The sequence below is a fragment of the Eschrichtius robustus genome, chromosome 8, assembly GCF_028021215.1.
Source record: "Eschrichtius robustus isolate mEscRob2 chromosome 8, mEscRob2.pri, whole genome shotgun sequence".
Classification (NCBI taxonomy): domain Eukaryota; kingdom Metazoa; phylum Chordata; class Mammalia; order Artiodactyla; family Eschrichtiidae; genus Eschrichtius; species Eschrichtius robustus.
The window spans coordinates 110,533,354-110,556,474 of record NC_090831.1 but is presented as its reverse complement, the minus strand read 5'-3'; the positions used below and the strand labels follow the sequence as shown (position 1 = coordinate 110,556,474).

Sequence of the window (23,121 nt, the reverse complement as noted above, 5' to 3'; positions counted from 1 at the left end):
TGGGGGCTTCCCTGGTGGCGCAGTGGTTGAGAATCTGCCTGCCAATGCAGGGGACACGGGTTCAAGCCCTGGTCTGGGAAGATCCCACATGCCGCAGAGCAACTGGGCCCGTGAGCCACAACTACTGAGCCTGTGCGTCTGGAGCCTGTGCTCCGCAACAAGAGAGGCCGCGATAGTGAGAGGCCCGCGCACCGCGATGAAGAGTGGCCCCCGCTCGCCACAACTAGAGAAAGCCCTCGCACAGAAATGAAGACCCAACACAGCCATAAATAAATAAATAAATAAATTTATTTAAAAATTTTAAAAATTAAAAAAAAATAAAAATCGTTTCCTCTAATTTAAAAATTGTCTTCTTTGCATTTTTCTTATTTATTCCTTCATTAAACTTCCTGGGCACTTAGTATGTGCCCAGCCCTAAATCAGGCTGCAAACACAAAGTTAACCCCCCTCAAAAACTTACAGCCCAATCTGATTAGAGAACATAATGATGATATGGGCCAGGAGCTAGAGGAGCCCAGAAAAATAAAGTACAGCCTAAGATACACACAAAGGTGCTCTAATCATATCTGACCTCACTCCTAAACATCACCAAGGGAAGAATTTCATTGGACACACTTTTTTTTTTTTTTTAAGCAGCACACAGCTCAGCTTTATATTGCATGTGTTACTAAAGAGGTTTAGTCAAAAAGAGCAAAGCCCATGTCATCGTCAGACTCTTCAGATTTTCTTTGCTTCCACCTTCTTCTCCTCAGCTGGGGCGGCAGTGGTGGAGGGGGCAGGACCTCCTGCTGGTGGTCGGAGGTCACCTGCCCCGCACCGCAGATGAGGCTCCCGATGCTGACACCGGCCACGGCCTTTGCAAACAAGCCCGGCCAAAAAGGTTCAACATTTACACCGGCTGCTTTAATGAGGGCATTGATCTTATCCTCCGTGACGGTCACCTCATCGTCGTGCAGGATGAGGGCCGAGTAGAGGCAGGTGAGCTCCAAGATGGAGGCCACGGTGCGGGCGAGCGCTAGGCAGGGTCTGCCGGGCGCAGTGCTGGTCGCCGGATGAAGTGAGGGCCTCACCCCAATGCGGCCTTAGCTTCCTCGGAAGGACGGAGCAGCTCAGCGGTAGCTGAGGGAAGCTGACACAAGTTTTTCTTTGAGATTCAGTGCCAGTTTGAGTGTGGAGTATCTTTGGATTATGACACCAACAAGCACACAGAAAATGAAAAGCTCTAAGGCAGCTCCTACTATCTGACAAATAAAGAAGTGTCCTTGATGCAACACAAAGGCAGACACCTAAATAACGTTATCGATAACCTAAAATGTAGATTTTATTCGTCATTTCCTTAACTGGCCCCATCTCTAATATGAACCTCCTACAGCATGCAAAACAAGAGAAATAAAAAGCATATATATATATATATTTTTTACCCTGACAAATATAAAACAAAGATTTAAGAAATGTAACACTAAGTAAGACCTCCAGCGCATTCAGCCAAGCTCCCTTTCTCCAGGGACTATAGCCAAAGGACAACATAAGGATCAGAAAGACATCTGTCCAACTGCACGTTTACCAAAGAGCTATGAACATTACCCACATTATTAATTCACCTGATATGCTAAGAAGCTACCATCTATCGCTTACGTGGGAAATCTAAAAAAAAACAACAACAACAAAATAATACAAATGAACTTATTTACAGAACAGAAACAGAGTCACAGACTTAGAGAACGAACTTATAATTACCAGGGGCTGAAGGGTGGGGGGAGGGATAGTTAGGGAGTGTGGGACTGACATGTACACACTGCTATATTTAAAATAGATAACCAACAAGGACCTACTGTATACCACAGGGAACTCTGCTCAATATTCTGTAACAACTAATTGGGAAAAGAATTTAAAAAAGAATAGATACGTGTACATGTATAACTGAATCAGCTTGTTGTACACCTGAAACTAACACAACATTGTTAATCAACTATACTCCAATATAAAATAAAATGTTAAAAAAAAAAAAAAAAGAAGCTATCATCAATTTAAGTCTTACAAGAAGGTATGTAGATTTGGGACCAGTACTACCTTCCATGGTAATGAACTGTATATTTTAGTTAACAAATGGTGTAATAAGCCCCATATGTAAAGAAGTAATTCCTTTCATTTGTTCTAAAAATATTTTAGTAAAGCTGCAGGGGATTATATTCTAGTTGAGGAATAGTAGAATTTCTTCCATATGTCCCTGGTTCATCCTATTCATACTCTTCCGTATTTAATAGTTGGGTGTATTTAGAGCATGTTCTCACTGATACATGTAATCAAAAGTAGAGATTTAATCAAATGGAATCATAATCACTGAAGTTAAATTTACTTGCTTCCCGCTTGCTTTGATTCGAATTAACTACTCATCTAAATTACATCGAGGCCCTTCCTGATTCCAAGCATGTCCAGGTGCTACACACAGTGCTTGGGAATGGCTACAAGAAGCCACAAGGACAAATGCTTGACCTTGCTTCAAAGCTGCTCTTAAATGATTTTTCTGTAAAATAAAATGACCAATTCCACCAAATCCTACATTTCAGATACTTACGTGAAGAGTAACTAATAGAGAAGAAGAGATGAAAGGAAATGCTACTTATTTGAAAAAGAAATACATGCCTGACTCTAGCCACAGATATAAAGAAATCATGAGAAATATTTATTTCTCTTTCCATAAACACCGTACTTGTACCACAAAACTAAACTTGGGGCTTGAGCCTTTTGACTGTCTCATAGATAAAACCACTTTGTATGACTGGCCTATTACAACAGTATGCCCTCATTTCAAGTTCTGGACTCCAAATTTTTAAAGTACATTTTTCTAACTTTTAGAGCAATAATTCAATGTATCTCTACAAATCTATAGCCTGCAGAGACTGAGAAATCGGAGGCGGGGGAGTGAGGAGTTTTAGGAAATGAGGCAAATACCAACTATGAAGAAAAACATGACTATAAAGTGGATGATTCAATGTTAGAATTATTCAGCAAGTATTCATCTAACACTGACAATCAATTACATGACAGACACTTAGGAGGCAGAAACGAAAAGGGTATACAGTCCATTACAGTACAATGTAGTAAGTGTTACGACTGTTTAAAAGTAGCATGGCCACTCCTTCAGATTCCAGATCAAAAATATAAAGACTAGAAGAAAATTTGGGAAATTTTATTTATAATCTAAGAGTGAAGAAGACCTAAGTTCTGACACAAAACCCAGACGCTTTAAAAGAAAACACTGATAAATACAACCTCATAAAAATAAAAACAATGTATATATGATCAGACATCATAAAGTCAAAAGAGAAAGAAGCTGGAGGGAAATTAGAATATAAATCCCAAAGAACTAATTTTCTTGATATATAAAAAGTTCCTGTAAATCAATAGAAAGACAAACATACCGGAAAAACAGGTGTTCACTATTTTTCAGTAAGGAAATAAAACATTATTTGACCACTGTACTATTGAAAATTTCAACTTTTAAACAAGTCGGCTTTTAGAATAGGATAATGAACCATCCTGTACCTATCACCCTGATTCAATAAGTATCATTTATCACTAATCTTGTTTTACCTATATCCACACTCACCCTCAACCCAGATTATTTTGAAGTAATATATCCATATATAACATAGATCTCATAACAATGAATTACTTTTTACACAAATAAGAAGTTTAACCTCACTCAAATTTTCTCTAAAAAATACAAATTAAAACCACCTTGGAAATACCATTTTTCACCGATCAGATTGACAAAGATAAAAACGTTTTGATAATATAATCTGTTTACTAGAGACTACAGGAACTCTCAAACATTATTGATGACATGAAAACTTGGTATTATCTCTAAGAAAAACACACTTGGCATAATGATCAAAATCTAATAAGCCACAAAAATCTAATCAACCAGCAAAGAACTCTGAAAATAGCACATCAAGAATCAGACGCTCTCCTTCTCACATCTTATATGTCAACGTCAAGGTCACTGCACACCTAGAAGAATAACTAGTAGGTGCTATCAAATGAATGGAGCTTGATAACCACAACTTGTATAAAACAACAGTAAAAGCTGCCTTACTTTATTATGTAAAAGACACACACACACATCCCCCCAGACACAAGACACACCCTAATGCCCACCCACCCAGACCAGATTAGGTCCCCATGGTTATATGCTCTCATGGCACATTTTGCTTTTCCTCTGCAGCACTTATCACAGTTTGTAATAATACACTTATCTAAAGGTTCTCTTGTTAATGCCCTTCTTCCCCTCTAGACTTTAAACTCCATAAGGACAGGGATCATGTCGTATTTGTGTGGCATTCGAGCCCAGTTCCTGGTCCATGACTGATATTCAGTATAAGTGGAATTCATTCTTTCATTCAAAATATATTTATTATGGGTCTGGTGGGCTCTGTGCCTACATTCTGGAGATATGGTGCTGAACAAGGCAAACTAGTTCTCTCTTCTCTTGAAGCTTCCATTCTAGGAGTAGTCAGAAAATAACCAAACACACACACACACACACACACACACACACACACACACACTCACACATATACATTCACACACACATACACACCATAAAAAGTAACTTAATGAACATGATCCAGTTGGTCTGCAAACACGTAGTATGTTTTTCCACACTAATACCCCCACAATCAGCATTTCCATTTGTAATGATTTCTTTTGATTAAAATAACTTGAGTAATACTTTAAATTAATTCTTAAATAATGAATTTATTTTTCACTATAACTTAATAACAGTTGCAAAATAAAGGGGGGAGCCTATAACCTTACTATCCAAACACAACTACTTTTAGCATTAAATTATATTTCTCTCCCGTTTCTTCCATGAATTTTTCCTCAATATAACAGTGAGCACAGAATATGCAGTGTTCTCTGCTTTCTATATCAGATGCTTAATCTTCCCTCATTCATAATAGAGATCAAGGAACATCACAAAATGGTCTCCTTCCAAAAAGGGAAAAGGTCTCCCAGGCAGCCATTGTCCACTCATTCAATCCTTTCTGCCCTCTTCCAGACCAATAGTCTTACCAAAGTGGAGTGGGCCTCCAGCACCTCCCCAGTCTGCTTTCACTTTTAAACAGCACCATTTTCAAATAAGTCAAGTAGCTGTTACACACACGCCAATCCTTCTCTTTTCCCACATTCTTCTCTCTCCCATATTCTTGACAAGGTATCACAGCTTTGAGAAGATTTTGTTCCATGTATTTTTCATGCTTTTCTTATTTGCTAAATAGTAAAGGACTTCCTCCAGCTTTTTTGAACAAAAATGAAAATGCTCATGAGCTAGATTTTGGGAAAGAACCAATAGCTAGGCAGCAGTTGAAGAAACTGGTTATGAGCTGCACAGGCTGCAGACCACACAAGCCATCTGATATTGAAGACATTGCCTGCCTTTCTGAGGAAATTATGGGTAGCAGGTGGTTCTGGGAGATTTAAAAAGCCCTTGTTACCCTAATGTTTATCAACTTGGCAACAATAGTAGTTGAATATTTTCCTTTCATAGTAAACAGAGGTTTACAGACATTAGATAATGAATGAACAGGAAGACAAAATATTTCTCCTATAAATAGACAATAGATAGGTTGGGGGATCAAGAATAAAATAAAATAATAAGTGGGTGACCAAAGTGATTTTTGAAAACTGTCTGTGAAAGTATTCTGGCTCTGCAGGAAGTGAAAGCAAAACAGAGTTCACTAGTCTGGTTCCTACTACTTTTCTAGCAAAATAGCACACAACATTAATTCTCTTTACATAAAGACAAATGAAAACAGGCCTGCAATGCATCACAACCAGAATATATTTAAGAAGATGATGCTGAATAATGAGACTTTTAGGGAAAGTTACAATTCTGGTACCTAGCCTCAGAGTAGCATTTATATGCTAACGATTTGGAATAGGTTATTTTATTGGGGTGGGGGGGACAGTGAGGGAGAGAATCATTTTGTGGAACAAGGATTCATGCTCCAACTTCCTTTCCTTTAAGGAAAACAGGCTCTTACACCTTTAACATAAGATTCCTTGAATGGTTAAAAGATAATATTAATAATAATGTAAAGTATTATGACTTTACTTCTCTCTAAAATAATGCCACTCTAAACTTCTAAACCTCTAGAAGCAACAATGCAATCACTTTTGAATGAAGTTTCCCAGGTAATTAATTCTTGAGGAGTTTTAAAGCATTTGTTGGCACACAGCTACTATAGACTAGCTCCAAATTATCAGCCATTTGGAACACCAACCCAAGAATTTAATCTTTGATTTTCGACAACAGTGGTTCCAAATATTAGCTTACTCTGTACTATTTAATCTAATAATAAGGAGTTTTGGCCCAAAATTTCAGATTTGTACATTTTATAAAATGGGATCATGTTATAGGCATGAAATCAAGACAAACAGCTTGTTCACTTGCCGGTGTCCAATATATCCTACCTACAAAAGCCTTTAAAATACTGACAAAAAAACGAAACTTAAAGAGGGAAAAATACCCTCCTGCTGACTCATTCTTCATAGAGAAACATTTATTATTTCCTGGGGTAGTATGCTGAATTTCCACTTCTGTTGCTGTAATTTCCACTTGTGAATTTTGAAAGCTGCCGAAGCAACGGAAGAGGAAGAGGTCAAAATCCTAAGAAAGACACACTGCTGTTAAGGGGACTGTAATAAGAACTACAGAACAGTTATTGACCCGTGCCCTTTTCGTTTTATTTCCAATATACACTATAGTCATGCTATTTCCCTATGAAAGTTCACTGTATTCATCTAGGGACTTGCAGCAACTGGGCAAACAGCAAATCAGAATTCTGGAGTGTCATTAGTAAGGAGGCAAAAGGTCTACACGAAAATCCAGGCACCAGGCAAAGAAAGAAGAAAAGCACAGTTCAGTTTAGAACCATTCCCAGCTTCTCTGGATCATAGTGTGAGTGATCAACGAACATGAAAGTTGAGAAAGGAACCAAGAATAAATAAACTTATGTATTCACACACACACACTAATGCAAGTAATGGTACCTACTGGCACTGCTCTACCAAGCTCTAACCATATAACCTCATCTAACACGAGCAACCTTGTAAGACAGGTATTGTTTTCCTCAGTTACAGAGCTGAAATTCAAAGTCAGGTCTGCTCAGCTCCAAAACCCATGCTCCTCAAAACATGTGCTTTGAAATACTCTGTGGCATAAGAGGGGTGGAGAACGTTTTCTTCACCAAATGTACTTCTGAATGAAGTTTACCAGGGAATTAATTTTTGAAGACTTCTAAAGTATAATTAAGATCACTATTATTTAGAAAAACAAAAGAATATAGAAAATGTAAACAGAATACATTAATTTCTTCAAAATTTTAGAGTGGGGAACTCCATACTAAGCTATTATTATTTCTCCTTAATTTTGCTTATCTTCTTTAAAAAAAAAAAAAAAAAAATTTAAGTCCTAAGTACAAACAGTAGAATTTCCTTCACGACGTTGTCAACAAGATTATGAACTCTGTCTAACACACACTATCTCACACCTCCCAGGAACACACATTATTTGAGCAACTCAGAAGAAATGCCCTACTTTGCCCTCTGTTCTCAGATAAAATTGTAGTTTCCGTTGGCCTTTTCCCTTCAAACGACAAATTCCTGCCTTGCCCATATCTGGCGTACATGGAGGTTTGGGGAATAGAACAGAGAAAGGGAAGGAGGGAACAAAGATCCATGTAGAGTGAATCTTGGATTTTCTAGGAAAGCCTCAATTTGAAATATCTTCTCCCACCATCAGATGACATTAGACTAGTGTGCCCTAAGCTCTGGTTTCGCAGACATGAGCTCCCAGTGTATCACAGTCAAGACAGAGTTAGGATCAGAGGACAATTTCAGTTTTCCCCTTATGAAACAAGAATTATGAAATCCAAACCTTATTAGTTGTTTTAAGTACATAAAGGAATTCCTGAGACTGATTTGCCTATTGGCAAATATCACTACACATTAAAGAAGAAAGCATGGGACAGAGGAAATACCATGGACTTGCATTCAGCTCGAAGGCCAGCCACTTGTTCTGTGATCTTGAGCTAATTACTTCCACTCTGAACCCCAGTTTCCTTAACTATAAAATGTGGATACTAAGTAATCAGCTCAAAAAGTTGTAGTGAGAATTAAATAATATACATAAGTTGCCTTGAATATAGTTAAGTGCTTAAGAAATATTCAATAATTGCTACATTCTTTCATTTGAGTATGGACAACATGCTTTAAAACTTCTCAACTACCTCAAAAACCAGCTGAACTATGCCTCTTCAAGCTGTTTTCACCAATCTGAGTTTGTACGGGCCATAGTATACAAAGTTCAAGAAACAACATCAACCTAAGATATTTACTTACCCCACCCACCCTAGAAAAGGTAAATACAATTATCAAAAACACAAACCATGGGACTTCCCTGGTGGCACAGTGGTTAAGAATCCGCCTGCCAACGCAGGGGACACAGGTTGGATCCCTGGTCCGGGAAGATCCCACATCCGCGGAGCAACTAAGCCCGTGCGCCACAACTACTGAGACCGCACACCACAACTACTGAAGCCCACGTGCCTTAGAGTCCAGCATGCCACCACTACTGAGCCCACACGCCACAACTACTGAGCCCACATGCCACAACTACTGAAGCCCGTGCACTCTAGGGCCCACAGAATGCAACTACTGAGCCCACGTGCCTAGACTCCACACTCCGCAACAACAGAAGCCACCACAATGAGAAGCCCGTGCACTGCAACAAAGAGCAGCCTCTGCTCGCCTAAACTAGAGAAAGCCTGCACGCAGCAGTGAAGACCCAACGCAGCCAAAAAACAAAAAACAAAAAAAACACACACAAACCACACCCCCACCTACCTTGGTTGGTTCTCAGCCGTGAGGTTCTCTCCCCTCTGATAACCACTGTCAGCCACCTGGGTTGTAGACCTCTTCACAATTTGCTTCAGCTCCTGCTCCAAGCGTTCTTTGATCGCCTTAACTGTCTCTGGGATCTTCTTCAGTTTGGCCAGCCCCTTGATGAGGATGCCCATAAAAAGGGTGCTGTTCTCCTCTGGATCCAACTCCAAATCCTCCTTGATGTCCTGAAGGTTTATCTCCTTCACTGTAAAAAATTAATAAATAGCCACAGATTCTATCACCAAATAGAAAAACAGAATGGGTCTAAAAAAATGCAATCATTCCCTTAAAGGAATCAGAGAGGTTTTTCAATTAAATTTGAAATTAAATTATACTTACACAGTAACTATCTAAGAATCACACACATACAAAAAAACAGTTATGTTCCTCATATTATACCCGTCAATTAATAAGAGAGAGAAGCAATTAAAAGTAAGCAAATCTCCACAGAAATTTTTCCATAGACTACCACTTCTACAATGAGTCATTTATTAACATTCACTGTTTATAAAATGCCATACTTGGTGCTGCAGGAGAATTCCAAAGAGCCAGACCATAGTCTAAAATTCCTATTTATTAGTTAAAGATAAGTAGCTTGATAAAAAGACATTATACACACATGTGGAAAAGAAAAGGTAAATAAGTTAAAATTATAACCAATAAGAGAGATGAAGAAAAAGAAAGGAAAAATAATATGTACAAGTGAGACAAGACTGAGGAAAACAGTAATGAAGAGTATTTCATAAATACCAAAGAACAACATTCTATTTTTCTTTAAAAACATGTCCACCAAAACATCACTATCTATTGAAGACAGGTCTTGCTAAACCATGGAAGTTTTCTGAGTAGTATTATATGTCAAAAGTCTCTGCAGATGTTTAGACTACAGCTTTCATCCAAACCATCTGGTTTCGGAATGAAAGAAACAGCTTCTAACGGTGGTTCTTAACCCCTGCGGGAGTTGGGGAGAGGGCAGAACTGGGATCTGAGACTTCTGTCACCTACTGAAAACCATAGGCCTTTCCCTCAAACTAACATGGATATACACAAAACTTCTCATATGACTTCAGGGGTTTCCACAACTACCAAAAGAACTACAGGTTGAAAACCTCTGGCCCCAAAATAATTCTCTCATTTTACAAACGGCTGGATTAAGACAGACAAAAGCCAAAGTGAATACAAGCCTGAAGATGGACCCTAACGAAGTTGTCCCCAACCTCCCCTCTCCTCCACTCCTCTGAACAACTGAAAGGTTTTTAAAATGTGATATCCTGAAAGAACATATACATTCTTTAGTAGATTCAAGCTCAACTATACTACACAAACCACTCCAAGTTGTTTAACACCACTGGAGTGTTTTGAAATCTACTTATTTAAGGAAGAATGAAAATATCCCAGTATATGCAATAAGTCCTTCTAACCACTGTATAAAGTCTCTGAAACCTCTGCTTCAGATGACATGTAGGCTATTCTCAATCTTTTTTGCTCGCAACTCATAAAATGCACTTAAGTACGAACATTTAATGTTCATTTAATGACACCCATGATATAGTTACTTACACAAATTTGTTCTTAAGTGAATAAGTCCTCTACAGATTTATGCATAATTCTGCTGCCTTACTTCAACTCACTAGACCCCTGAAACCCACAAGAGAGAAGCACACAGAATGACCAAATCCATATGGTTTCCTTCACAGTGTAGGGGGCATTTGATGATACCATATTTAATTTTAAATATCTTAATAGTAGCAAACTGGGCGTAGAACCAAGAAGGCTTAAAGCCTCTAAACTGACATGACAATTCTGAAGGCAAGTCGAAAAAAGTCATTGATATTTCCAGACGTGACATTCCAATAACAGACATTTTAGTTACTGGTTTTGTTTTACATATGAAGAGCTAGACACCTCAGGCCATAGAATCACTCCATGCTGCAAAACCAACCTCAACAGCAGCAAAGTACTTAGCAGCCAGGGAGCCATCTAAATTCAGCATGGCAGAGGGGGAAAATGAAACAAAACTATAAGCAGAGCTTTAGGCAGGCAAGAAAGTAATAGAAATTAAGCTGGGACAAAAATGATCTTGACAAAAGAGCACATATGAATCACAGACAGGACACATGCAAAGGGCCACCTAAACATCTCAGACACCTGCTGCAAGAGTGCTTGGGTAATGAGGTACAAGTAGTTGAAATCAATAAGCCCCTAGATTAAGTGGCGTACTGCTACTTATATGCACACTAATATGATAGCCTATTAAAAAATAACAAATAAGCAAGGTATGAAAAATAAAATATCACAGCCCCAAATGGCACATTTGTTTACAACCTTATCTTTCTGTTTGTCTCCCAAAATCTCCTAGAGCATAAACACTGAACAGAGCCAGTATTAATTAATTTATATTACCTATTTCACTTATACCAGCTGAAAATTAAAAGGCAATTTAAAAAAATAATATAGAGCTGAGGCTCGGGCTTCGGAGTTCAGATCCCAGGGAGAAGACTGGGGTTGGCTGCGTGAACTCAGCCTGAAGGGGACTAGTGCACCACAGCTAACCAGGAGGGAGCCCGGGAAAAAGTCTGGAAGTGCCTAGGAGTCAAGACACCATTGTTGCGGGGTGGGCGAGGAGAGGGGATTCAGAGCACCACCTAAACAAACTTCAGAGACGGGCTCAAGCCGCAGGTATCAGACTGTACACCAGAGACAGGCATGAAACGCTAAGGCTGCTACTGCAGCCACCAAGAAGCTTGCATGCAAGCACAGGTCACTATCCACACCTCCCCTCCTGGGAGCCTGTGCAGCCCGCCACTGCCAGGGTCCCATGATCCAGGGACAACTTCCCAAGTAGAACACATGGCACGCCTCAGGCTTGTGCAATGTCATGCTGGCCTCTGCCGCCGCAGACTCGCCCCGCATTCCGGACCCCTCCCTCCCCCTGGCCTGAGTGAGCAAGAGCCCCCGAATCAGCCGCTCCTTTAACCCCCTCCTGTCTGGGTGAAGAACACATGCCAGAGGGCGACCTACATGCAGAGGTGGGGCCAAATCCAAAGCTGAACCCCAGGAGCTGTGTGAACAAAGAAGAGAAAGGGAAATCTCTCCCAGCAGCCTCAGGAGGAGCGGATTACATATCCATGATCAACTTGACGTACCTTGCATCTGTGGAATACCTGAATAGACAACAAATCATCCCAAAACTGAGGCAGTGGACTTCAGGAGCAATTGTAGACTTGGGGTTTGCTGTATGCAACTTACTAGTTTCCGATTTTTATATTTAACTTAGTATAGTATTTAGCACCCGTTATCATTGGTGGATTTGTTTATTAGTTTGGTTGCTCTATTTTTCATTACTTTTTTAATTTTTTTATTTTAATAATATTTTTTTATTTTTTATTTTAATAACTTAATTTATTTTATTTTTTCCTATCTTTCTTTTTTTTCTCCCTTTTCCTCTGAGCTGTGTGGTTGATAGGGTCTTCACGCTCCAGCGGGGTGTCAGGCCTGAGCCTCTGAGGTGGAAGAGCCGAGTTCAGGACACTGGACCACCAGAGACCTCCCGGCTCCATGTAATATCAATAGGGGAGAGCTCTCCCAGAGATCTCCATCTCAATGCTAAGATCCAGCTCCACTCAACGACCAGCAGGCTACAGTGCTGGACACCCTATGCCAAACAACTAGCAAGATAGGAACACAACCCCACCCATTAGCAGACAGGCTGCCTAAAATCATAATAAGTTCACAGACACCCCAAAACACAGCACCTGACGTGGTCCTGCCCACCAGAAAGACAAGATCCAGCCTCATCCACCAGAACACAGGCACCAGTCCCCTCCACCAGGAAGCCTACACAACCCACTGAACCAACCTTACCCACGGGGGCAGACACCAAAAAATGGGAAGTACAAACCTGCAGCCTGCGAAAAGGAGACCCCAAACACAGTACATTAAGCAAAATGAGAAGACAGAAAAACACACAGCAGATGACGGAGCAAGGTAAAAGCCAACCAGACCAAACAAATGAAGAGGAAATAGGCAGCCTACCTGAATAAGAATTCAGACTAATTACAGTAAAAATGATCCAAAATCTTGGAACTAGAATGGAGAAAATACAAGAACTGTTTAACAAGGACCTAGAAGAGCTAAAGAGCAAACAATGATGAACAACACAATAAATGAAACTAAAAATTCTGTAGAAGGGATCAATAGCAGAATAACTGAGGCAGAAGTACGGATAAGTGACCTGGAAGATCAAATAGTGGAAATAACTAACGCAGAGCAGAATAAAGAAAAAAGAATGAAAACAATTGAGGACAGTCTCAGAGACCTCTGGGATTTTAAACGCACCAACATTTGAATTATAGGGGTCCCAGAAGAAGAAGAGAAAAAGAAAGGGACTGAGAAAATATTTGAAGGGATTATAGTTGAAAACGTCCCTAATATGAGAAAGCAAATAGTCAATCAAGTCCAGGAAGCACAGAGTCCCATACAGGATAAATCCAAGGAGAAACACACTAATACACATATTAATCAAACTATCAAAAATTAAATACAAAGAAAAAATATTAAAAGCAGCAAGGGAAAACAACAAATAACATACAAGGGAATCCCCAGAAGGCTAACAGCTGATCTTTCAGCAGAAACTCTGCAAGCCAGAAGGGAGTGGCAGGATATATTTAAAGTGATGAAAGGGAAAAACCTACAACCAAGATTACTCTACCCAGCAAGGATCTCATTCAGATTCGACGGAGAAATTCAAACCCTTACAGACAAGCAAAAGCTAAGAGAATTCAGCACCACCAAACCAGCTTTACAACAAATGCTAAAGAAACTGTTCTAGGCAGGAAACACAAGAGAAGAAAAAGACCTACAAAAACAAACCCAAAACAATTAAGAAAATGGTAAAAGAAACATACATATCTATAATTACCTTAAGTGTAAGTGGATTAAATGCTCCAACCAAAACACACAGACTGGCTGAATGGATACAAAAACAAGACCCGTATATATGCTGTCTACAAGAGACCCACTTCAGACCTAGGGACACATACAGACTGAAAGTGAGGGGATGGAAAAAGATATTCCATGCAAATGGGAATCAAAACAAAGCTGGAGTAGCAATTCTCATATCAGACAAAATAGACTTTAAAATAAAGACTACTACAAGAGACAAAGAAGGACACTACATAATGATCAAGGGATCAATCCAACAAGAAGATAAAACAACTGCAAAATATTTATGCACCCAACATAGGAGCACCTCAATACACAAGGCAAATGCTAACAGCCATAAAAAGGGAAATCGACAGTAACACAATAATAGCAGGGGACTTTAACACCCCACTTTCACCAATGGACAGATCATCCAAAATGTAAAAAAATAAGGAAACACAAGCTTTAAATGACACATTAAACAAGATGGACTTAACTGATATTTACAGGACATTCCATCCCAAAACAACAGAACACACTTCCTTCTCAAGTACTCATGGAACATTCTCCAGGATAGATCATATCTTGGGTCACAAATCAAGCCTTGGTAAATTTAAGAAAATTGAAATCATATCAACTATCTTTTCCGACCACAACGCTATGAGACTAGATATCAGTTACAGGACCACCTCACACCAGATAGAATGGGCATCATCAGAAAATCTACAAACAACAAATGCTGGAGACGGTGTGCAGAAAAGGGAACCCTCTTGCACTGTTGGTGGAAATGGAAATTGATACAGCCACTATGAAGAACAGTATGGAGGTTCCTTAAAAAACTAAAAATAGGGCTTCCCTGGTGGCACAGTGGTTGAGAATCTGCCTGCCAATGCAGGGGACACAGGTTCGAGCCCTGGTCTGGGAAGATCCCACATGCCGCGGAGCAACTAGGCCCGTGAGCCACAACTACTGAGCCTGCACGTCTGGAGCTTGTGCTCTGCAACAAAAGAGGCTGCGATAGTGAGAGGCCCGCACGCTGCGATGAAGAGTGGTCCCCGCATACCGCAACTAGAGAAAGCCCTCGCACAGAAACGAAGACCCAACACAGCCAAAAATAAATGAATAAATAAATAAATAATAAAAATAAAGGAATTAAAAAAATAAAATAAAATAAAAATAGAATTACCATATGATCCAGCAATCTCACTACTGGGCATATACCCAGAGAAAACTATAATTCAAAAAGACACATGCACCCCAATGTTCACTGCAGCACTATTTACAATAATCAGGTCATGGAAGCAACCTAAATGCCCATCGACAGATGAATGGATAAAGAAGTTGTGGTACATATATACAATGGAATATTACTCAGCCATAAAAAGGAACGAAATTGAGTCAATTGTTGAGACGTGGTTGGATCTAGAGACTGTCATACAGAGTGAAGTAAGTCAGAAAGAGAAAAACAAATATCGTATATTAACGCATGTATGTGGAACATAGAAAAATAGTACAGATGAACCGGTTTGCAGGGCAGAAGTTGAGACACAGATGTAGAGAACAAACGTATGGACACCAAGGGGGGAAAACTGCGGGGGGGGGGGGTGGGTGGGGATGGTGGTGTGCTGAACTGGGTGATTGGGATTGACATGTATACACTGATGTGTATAAAACTGATGACTAATAAGAACCTCCTGTATAAAAAAATAAATAAAATTCAACATAAAAACAAAAACGAATACTAAACTTTCTTTGGGTTATTTGTATGGAAATATGTTAATGTAAATGTTTCAGACATTACATGAAATTCCTAAAAATCTTATATGTTCTGGTATAATGTTATAAGTCATAATTCTAGTTATTACTTTAAAATGTATATCTCAGAAATAACTAAATTTCCTCATCAACTGCATTATTATGAACTTTCATCAAATCTTTAACCGTGGTCATTTTTAAGTCTTTTGTCATTTACAGACAGTTCTGGGTGTACTCTGATGCTTTTGCAAAAATGTTCCTATAAAAGGATTTCATCTTCAAGGAATTCATGGAAAAGACTCTGACAAGTACAGGTTTCTGATAACTGACTATATTGCTGAACTGAATGAATAAGCATTTTTAGAACTCTAATGGAAAACTGATGAATTCATAAAGCGCTAACAAAAGCTCAAGATGAAAAAAAGATTAATTACATGGGACTGAGTGAACTGATGAGGATGATTATAATTTTTGTGCCTTTCTGTTTGAATTAAAAGAAAATGTGATTAAAAAAAACAAATGTAACTTTAAAGATCTGCATAGTATGTCATAGTATATTTAACAATTTCCTCACTGTTGAACATTTAGTTTAATATTTGTTCGAGCAAACAACATTACTATATACACATATTTGTCTGCATTTCTGTCTGTTTATTCCTTATGATTGATTTCTAAAACAGTGCCATTTTATTGAATTATATTTATTTCCTACTGGAACACTGTGTTTTATTTATATTTTGAAAGTCATATTTTTCTGTCTATTCAAGTATGTATAATACCTGGTTCATTGCAAAATAGACAAATTCTTTCAATTCAAAAAAAAAAAACCGTAAAAAATACAAACACATGGAGGATAAGCAATACACTACTAAATAACCAAGAGATCACTGAAGAAATCAAAGAGGAAAACAAAAATAACTAGAAACAAATGACAATGAAAACACGACGACTCAATACCTATGGGATGCAGAAAAAGCAGTGCTAAGAGGGAATTTTACAGCAATACAGTTCTACCCCAAGAAACAAGTAACATCTCAAATAAACCACCTGACTTTACACCTAAAGCATTTAGAGAAAGAAGAACAAAAGAAACCCAAAGTTAGCAGAAGGAAAAAAAAATCATAAAGATCAGATCAGAAATAAATGAAAAAGCAAAGAAGGAAACGACAGCAAAGATCAGTAAAACTAAAATCTGGTTCTTTGAAAAGATAAACAAAATTGATAAACCATTAGCCAGACTCATCAAGAAAATAAGGGAGAAGACTCAAATCAACAGAATTAGAAATGAAAAAGGAGAAGTAACAACTGACACTGCAGAAATACAAAGGATCATGAGAGATTACTACAAGCAAATTTATGCCAATAAAATGGACAACCTGGAAGAAATGGACAAATTCTTAGAAAAGCACAACCTTCTCAGACTGAACCAGGAAGAAACAGAAAATATAAGCAGACAAATCACAAGCACTGAAATTGAAACTGTGATTAAAAATCTCCCAACAAACAAAAGCCCAGGACCAGATGGCTTCACAGACGAATTCTATCAACCATTTAGAGAAGAACTAACACCTATCCTTCTCAAACTGTTCCAAAATATAGCAGCAGAAGGAACACTCCCAAACTCATTCTACGAGGCCACCATCACCCTGATACCAAAACCAGACAAAGATGTCACAAAAAAAGAAAACTACAGGCCAATATCACTGATGAACATAGATGCAAAAATCCTCCAGAAAACACTAGCAAACAGAATCCAAGAGCAGATTAAAAGGATCATACACCATGATCAAGTGGGGTTTATCCCAGGAATGCAAGGATTCTTCAATATACGCAAATCAATTAATGTGATACAAAATATTAACAAACTGAAGGATAAAAACCATATGATAATCTCAATAGATGCAGAAAAAGCTTTCGACAAAATTCAACACCCATTTATGATAAAAACCTTCCAAAAGTAGGCATGAAGAGAACTTACCTCAACATAATAAAGGCCATATATGACAAACCCACAGCCAACATTGTTCTCAATGGTGAAAAACTGAAACCATTTCCACTAAGATCAGGAACAAGACAAGGTTGTCCACTCTCACCACTGTTATTCAACATAGCTTTGGAAGTTTTAGCCACAGCAATCAGAGAAGAAAAAGAAAAGGAATCAAAATCAGAAAAGAAGTAAAACTGTCACTGCTTACAGATGACATGATACTATACACAGAGAATCCTAAAGATGCTACCAGAAAACTACTAGAGCTAAACAATGGATTTGGTAAAGTAGCAGGATACAAAATTAATGCACAGAAATCTCTTGCATTCCTATACACTAATGATGAAAAATCTGAAAGAGAAATTAAGGAAAAACGCCCATTTACCACTGCAACAAAAAGAATAAAATACCTAGGAATAAACCTACCTAAGGAGACAACAGACCTGTATGCAGGAAACTATAAGACACTGATGAAAGAAATTAAAGAAGGAGAAATATACCATGTTCTTGGATTGGAAGAATCAACATTGTGAAAATGACTATACTACCCAAAGCAATCTGTAGATTCAATGCAATCCCTATCAAACTACCAATGGCATTTTTCACAGAACTAGAACAGGAAATAGCACAATTTGTATGGGAACACAAAAGACTCCGAATAGCTAAAGCAATCTTGAGAAAGAAAAATGGACCTGAAGAAATGAGGCTCCCTGACTTCAGACTATACTACAAAGCTACAGTAATCAAGACAGTTTGGTACTGGCACAAAAACAGAAATATAGATCAATGGAACAGGATAGAAAGCCCAGAGATAAACACACGTACATATGGCCACCTTATCTTTGATAAAGGAGGCAAGAATATACGATGGAGAAAAGAGAGCCCCTTCAATAAGTGGTGCTGGGAAAACTGGACAGCTACATGTAAAAGAATGAAATTAGAACACTACCTAACACCATACACAAAAATAAACTCAAAATGGATTAAAGACCTAACTGTAAGGCCAGAAACTATAAAATTCTTAGAGGAAAACATAGGCAGAACACTCTTTGACATAAATCACAGCAAGATCCTTTTTGACCCACCTCCTAGAGAAATGGAAATAAAAACAAAAATAAACAAATGGGACCTAATGAAACTTAAAAGCTTCTGCACAGCAAATGAAACCATAAACAAGATGAAAAGACAACCCTCAGAATGGGAGAAACTATTTGCAAATGAAGCAACTGACAAAGGATTAATCTCCAAAATATACAAGCAGCTCAATTTTAAAAAACAAAGAACCCAATCCAAAAATGGGCAGAAGACCTAAATAGACATTTCTCCAAAGAAGATATACAGATTGCCAACACACACAAAAGGATGCTCAATATCACTAATCATTGGAGAAATGCAAATCAAAACTACAATGAGGTATCACCTCACACCAGACTGAATGGCCATTATTAAAAAATTTACAAACTATAAGTGCTGGAGAGGGTGTGGAGATAAGGGAACCCTCAAACACTGTGGGTGGGAATAAAAATTGATACAGCCACTATGGAGAACAGTATGGAGGTTCCTTAAAAAACTAAAAATAGAACTACCATACGACCAGCAATCCCACTACTGGGCATATACCCTGAGAAAACCATAATTCAAAAAGAGTCATGTACCAAAATGTTCATTGCAGCTCTATTTACAATAGTCAGGACATGGAAGCAACCAAAGTGTCCATCAACAGATGAATGGATAAAGAAGATGTGGCACATATATACAATGGAATATTACTCAGCCATAAAAAGAAACGGAATTGAGTTATTTGTAGTGAGGTGGATGGCCCCAGAGTCTTTCATACAAAGTGAAGTAAGTTAGAAAGAGAAAAACAAATACCGTATGCTAACACATATGTGGAATCCAAAAAAAAAAAAGTGGTTCTGAAGAACCTAGGGGCAGGACAGGAATAAAGACGCAGACGTAGAGAATGGACTTGAGCACATGAGGAAGGGGAAGGGGAAGCTGGGACGACCTGAGAGAGTGGCACTGACATATATACACTACCAAATGTAAAACAGATATGTAGGGCTTCCCTGATGGTGCAGTGGTTGAGAATCTGCCTGCCAATGCAGGGGATACGGGTTCAAGCCCTGGTCTGGGAAGATCCCACATGCCGCGGAGCAACTAGGCCCATGAGCCACAACTACTGAGCCTGCACGTCTGGAGCCTGTGCTCCACAACAAGAGAGGCCGCGATAGTGAGAGGCCCACACACCGCGATGAAGAATGGTCCCCGCTTGCCGCAACTGGAGAAAGCCCTCATACAGAAACAAAGACCCAATACAGCCAAAAATAAAAATAAATATATAAATAAATAAATTTTTTAAAAAACATAGCTAGTGGAAAGCAGCCACACAGCACAGGGCGATCAGCCAGGTGCTTTATCACCACTTAGAGGGGTGGGATAGGAGGGTGGGAGGGAGACCCAAGAGGGAGGGGATATTGGGATATATGTATATGTATAGGTGATTCACTGTTATACAGCAGAAACTAACACAACACTTTAAAGCAATTATACTCCAATAAAGATGTTAAAAAAAAGAAGAATATAATCAACCATGAAGACTAGTCTGATAACCACAAAAAGCCTGTGAGGTCAGATAGAATTATTGGTGTTTTAAGGAAAAAGCCTTGTATAAAAATAATTTAGCTGAAATTCAGTAAGGCCTCACACAACCATTAGCACAAAATATACATCTTTCCAAACTAATAAACCCTAAATCATTCTCTTGTATGTATCTCTATTGTTATACTAGGTACTCAACGTGTAGGTTTTAGAACACTTTAAAATTATAAATACTTTACTTTCTTTCCCAATTCTCTTATTTTTTTTAAATAAGTTTGTTTATTTATTTATTTATTTATTTATTTTCGCTGCCTTGGGTTTTCTTTGCTGTGCCCAGGCTTTCTCTAGTTGCAGCGAGTGGGGACTACTCTTCGTTGCAGTGCATGGCCTTCTCATTGTGGTGGCTTCTCTTGTTGCGGAGCACAGGCTCTAGGCGCGCAGGCTTCAGTAGCTGTGGCACACAGGCTTTAGAGCGCAGGTTCACTAGTTGTGGCGCACGGGCTTAGTTGCTCTACGGCATGTAGGATCTTCTCAGACCAGGGCTCTAACCTGTGTCCCCTGCATTGTCAGGCAGATTCTTAACCACTGCGCGACCAGGGAAGTCCCTCCCAATTCTCTTTTTTATTTTTGCTGAGGACCTTATCAAGTGACGATTTCTTCAACTTGGTTTTGAAGATTTTCACTGACAGGACAGTGCTAAATGTTAACATTTAGCACTGTTAAGACTCTGATGTTTTTAACCAATTATTTCTACTAAAATGCTATTGGTCCCAATTGTTTCTTTTATACACACACACATATTCCTAGACAGATAAACAGATACATCAGACAGATAAGGCAGACAGATCGGTATATATCTGTACAGACATATATGCCTAAGTGGATATAAATCATGTCCATGTGGAACCATGGAAGGAGGGTTTAACTAGGACACTTTGGTAGTCATGAAAGGATTAAGTAGATGCTATCTAATGTCTTTTCAAGCTCTGTAATTCCCTGATTCCATTAACTAGGGTTTAACTCTGGATATCTCTAGCTCCAAGGCTTATAGCTAATTATGTATACCTATATTATAAAAGCCCATTTCATAACAGATAAGCAAGGTGAATAATCCATTTATGCAGCTAAGTATCTTATAAAAGAAAGCTACCTTTTTGTTTCCCAGTGAATATGGAAAGCAATCTAGACTAGTCCCTGGCTGCTTTCTTTTCTCAGTATGTTTGGTAAGAAGATCAGTAACACATGCCATGCCTATACACATATGTCATCAAACTGCAGAAGATAAGGGCCCTGGTAATACACTTAAATTTTTATTAAATTTGCTATTTTATTTCATTTATCATTTATATTTATACATGTCAATTAAAGTGTAAGAGATAATAGTAGTGTTTACTATAAACTCCTATAGACATCACTCCTTACACTATGCATAGGACATAAATTATGTAAAGTTCATATAAATGATTTCAATCTATAGAACTTAATTTACATGTTGTGTTCAAAATCATTATTCTTATTTAAGAGGAGAACTGTCTGCCACTATTGAACAGAATTCAATATAAGAAAGAACCTTCAAAAAATTACCAAGCTTAATTAGACCATAAAATATCCAGAGAATTACACATTCACAATGCTGCCCCCACAGATGGGAGCCTGGCCTCAGAACACTGTCAGTATTCTCAAGTAGAAAATAAGAAAGTTACCACTTAAAAATAATTCTTATGCTTCTGATCAAAATGGCACTGTAAATTCATACTTGAGATATCCAATCTGCTCAAAACACAATTATACATAAAATATAAATTAAGAAATTAAAAAGAAATAGTGGGCTCAAAATTGAGAATAACATGTCTGTGGACAAGAAATGCAAACAAGTCGAGCCAGAGTGTGTGTGCAATGAGCTCTGGGTGGAGAAGCAGGCAGTCAAGCAGGATTTGGCCCACGTAGGGTTATAGAGACTTAACATCCTCCACTGGCCAGGTGAGCTGACAAAATCCTCCATCAAAGGCTGCAAGCACAGGGCCAAACAAGCTCTAGACCTACAGTGGTAGGCTACTGGCCTCATCAAATCCTTATCCTCCATTTACGTCCCAGTGGAGGGACTTGGTCAACTACTTATCTTAAATACCATTCCGTTCACCAATGAAAAATTACCTCTAACATCTTTTATTCTAATTAACACACCCACTGGTGCAGATTGAGAGAGCAGTATCTGATGCACTGGTTGCCTCTGGAGTATAGAATCTTGATTAGGGGCTTTCAAATGTTAAGTAACTACCCCTAGAGTATGCATTCCTGATTAAGGTACTTCAAATGTCAACTAAGCACGCCTAAGGTGCAGATTAAATTACACCCCAATCCTGAAAGGAGACTGCCAAAAGCTGTTGCCAGCTGCTACGTGGGGCGATCATTTACATTGAGCTAGGAGATTTTACAGCCTCAGCACAGGGATAGTTTCAATTCAGCAGGATGGAACCTCACACTGCAGTGAGTTTTGAAAACACAATGAATGTACACTGATCCTTCCATAGTGAAACTGGGCTAAGGGGGAAATGACGGCATGTTTGATTGGGGAGAATGCAGAATGGAATACTCTATTAGGATAAAAACAAACAAAACTAACATCTATTGAACCAATTTTCCTTGGGACAGTACTTAATGTGCATTGTATCACCTAGCGCAAGGAGGAAGCACCTTTGTAGGTCAAGGAGTAGCAACCAATGGAGAAGAGGCTACTAGAAATATAACAGGGACACAGGATAAAAGACAAGGAACAGATGAATAAATTGACAGTTTATATTAATATTCCCTAAAATGTATTAGACTGTGGTAGTTGTTAACGTATGAGTTTGTACGTTCAATTGCCCAGGGAGATAGTATGTAGAAAGAACAAGAACTTGGCA

General features: G+C 38.6%; 1 protein-coding gene and 1 pseudogene across 1 annotated transcript in view; both read right to left on the bottom strand.

The window, feature by feature from the left end:
• Positions 1–23,121, bottom strand: part of EXOC4 (exocyst complex component 4) — an 813,300-nt gene that overhangs the window by 712,198 nt on the left and 77,981 nt on the right. Inside the window, exon 6 of the mRNA XM_068549476.1 lies at positions 8,914–9,157. Coding sequence (XP_068405577.1) covers positions 8,914–9,157 — 244 coding nt within the window. The remainder of the gene's footprint in view (positions 1–8,913; positions 9,158–23,121) is intronic.
• Positions 678–7,684, bottom strand: LOC137768722 (large ribosomal subunit protein P1 pseudogene; annotated as a pseudogene).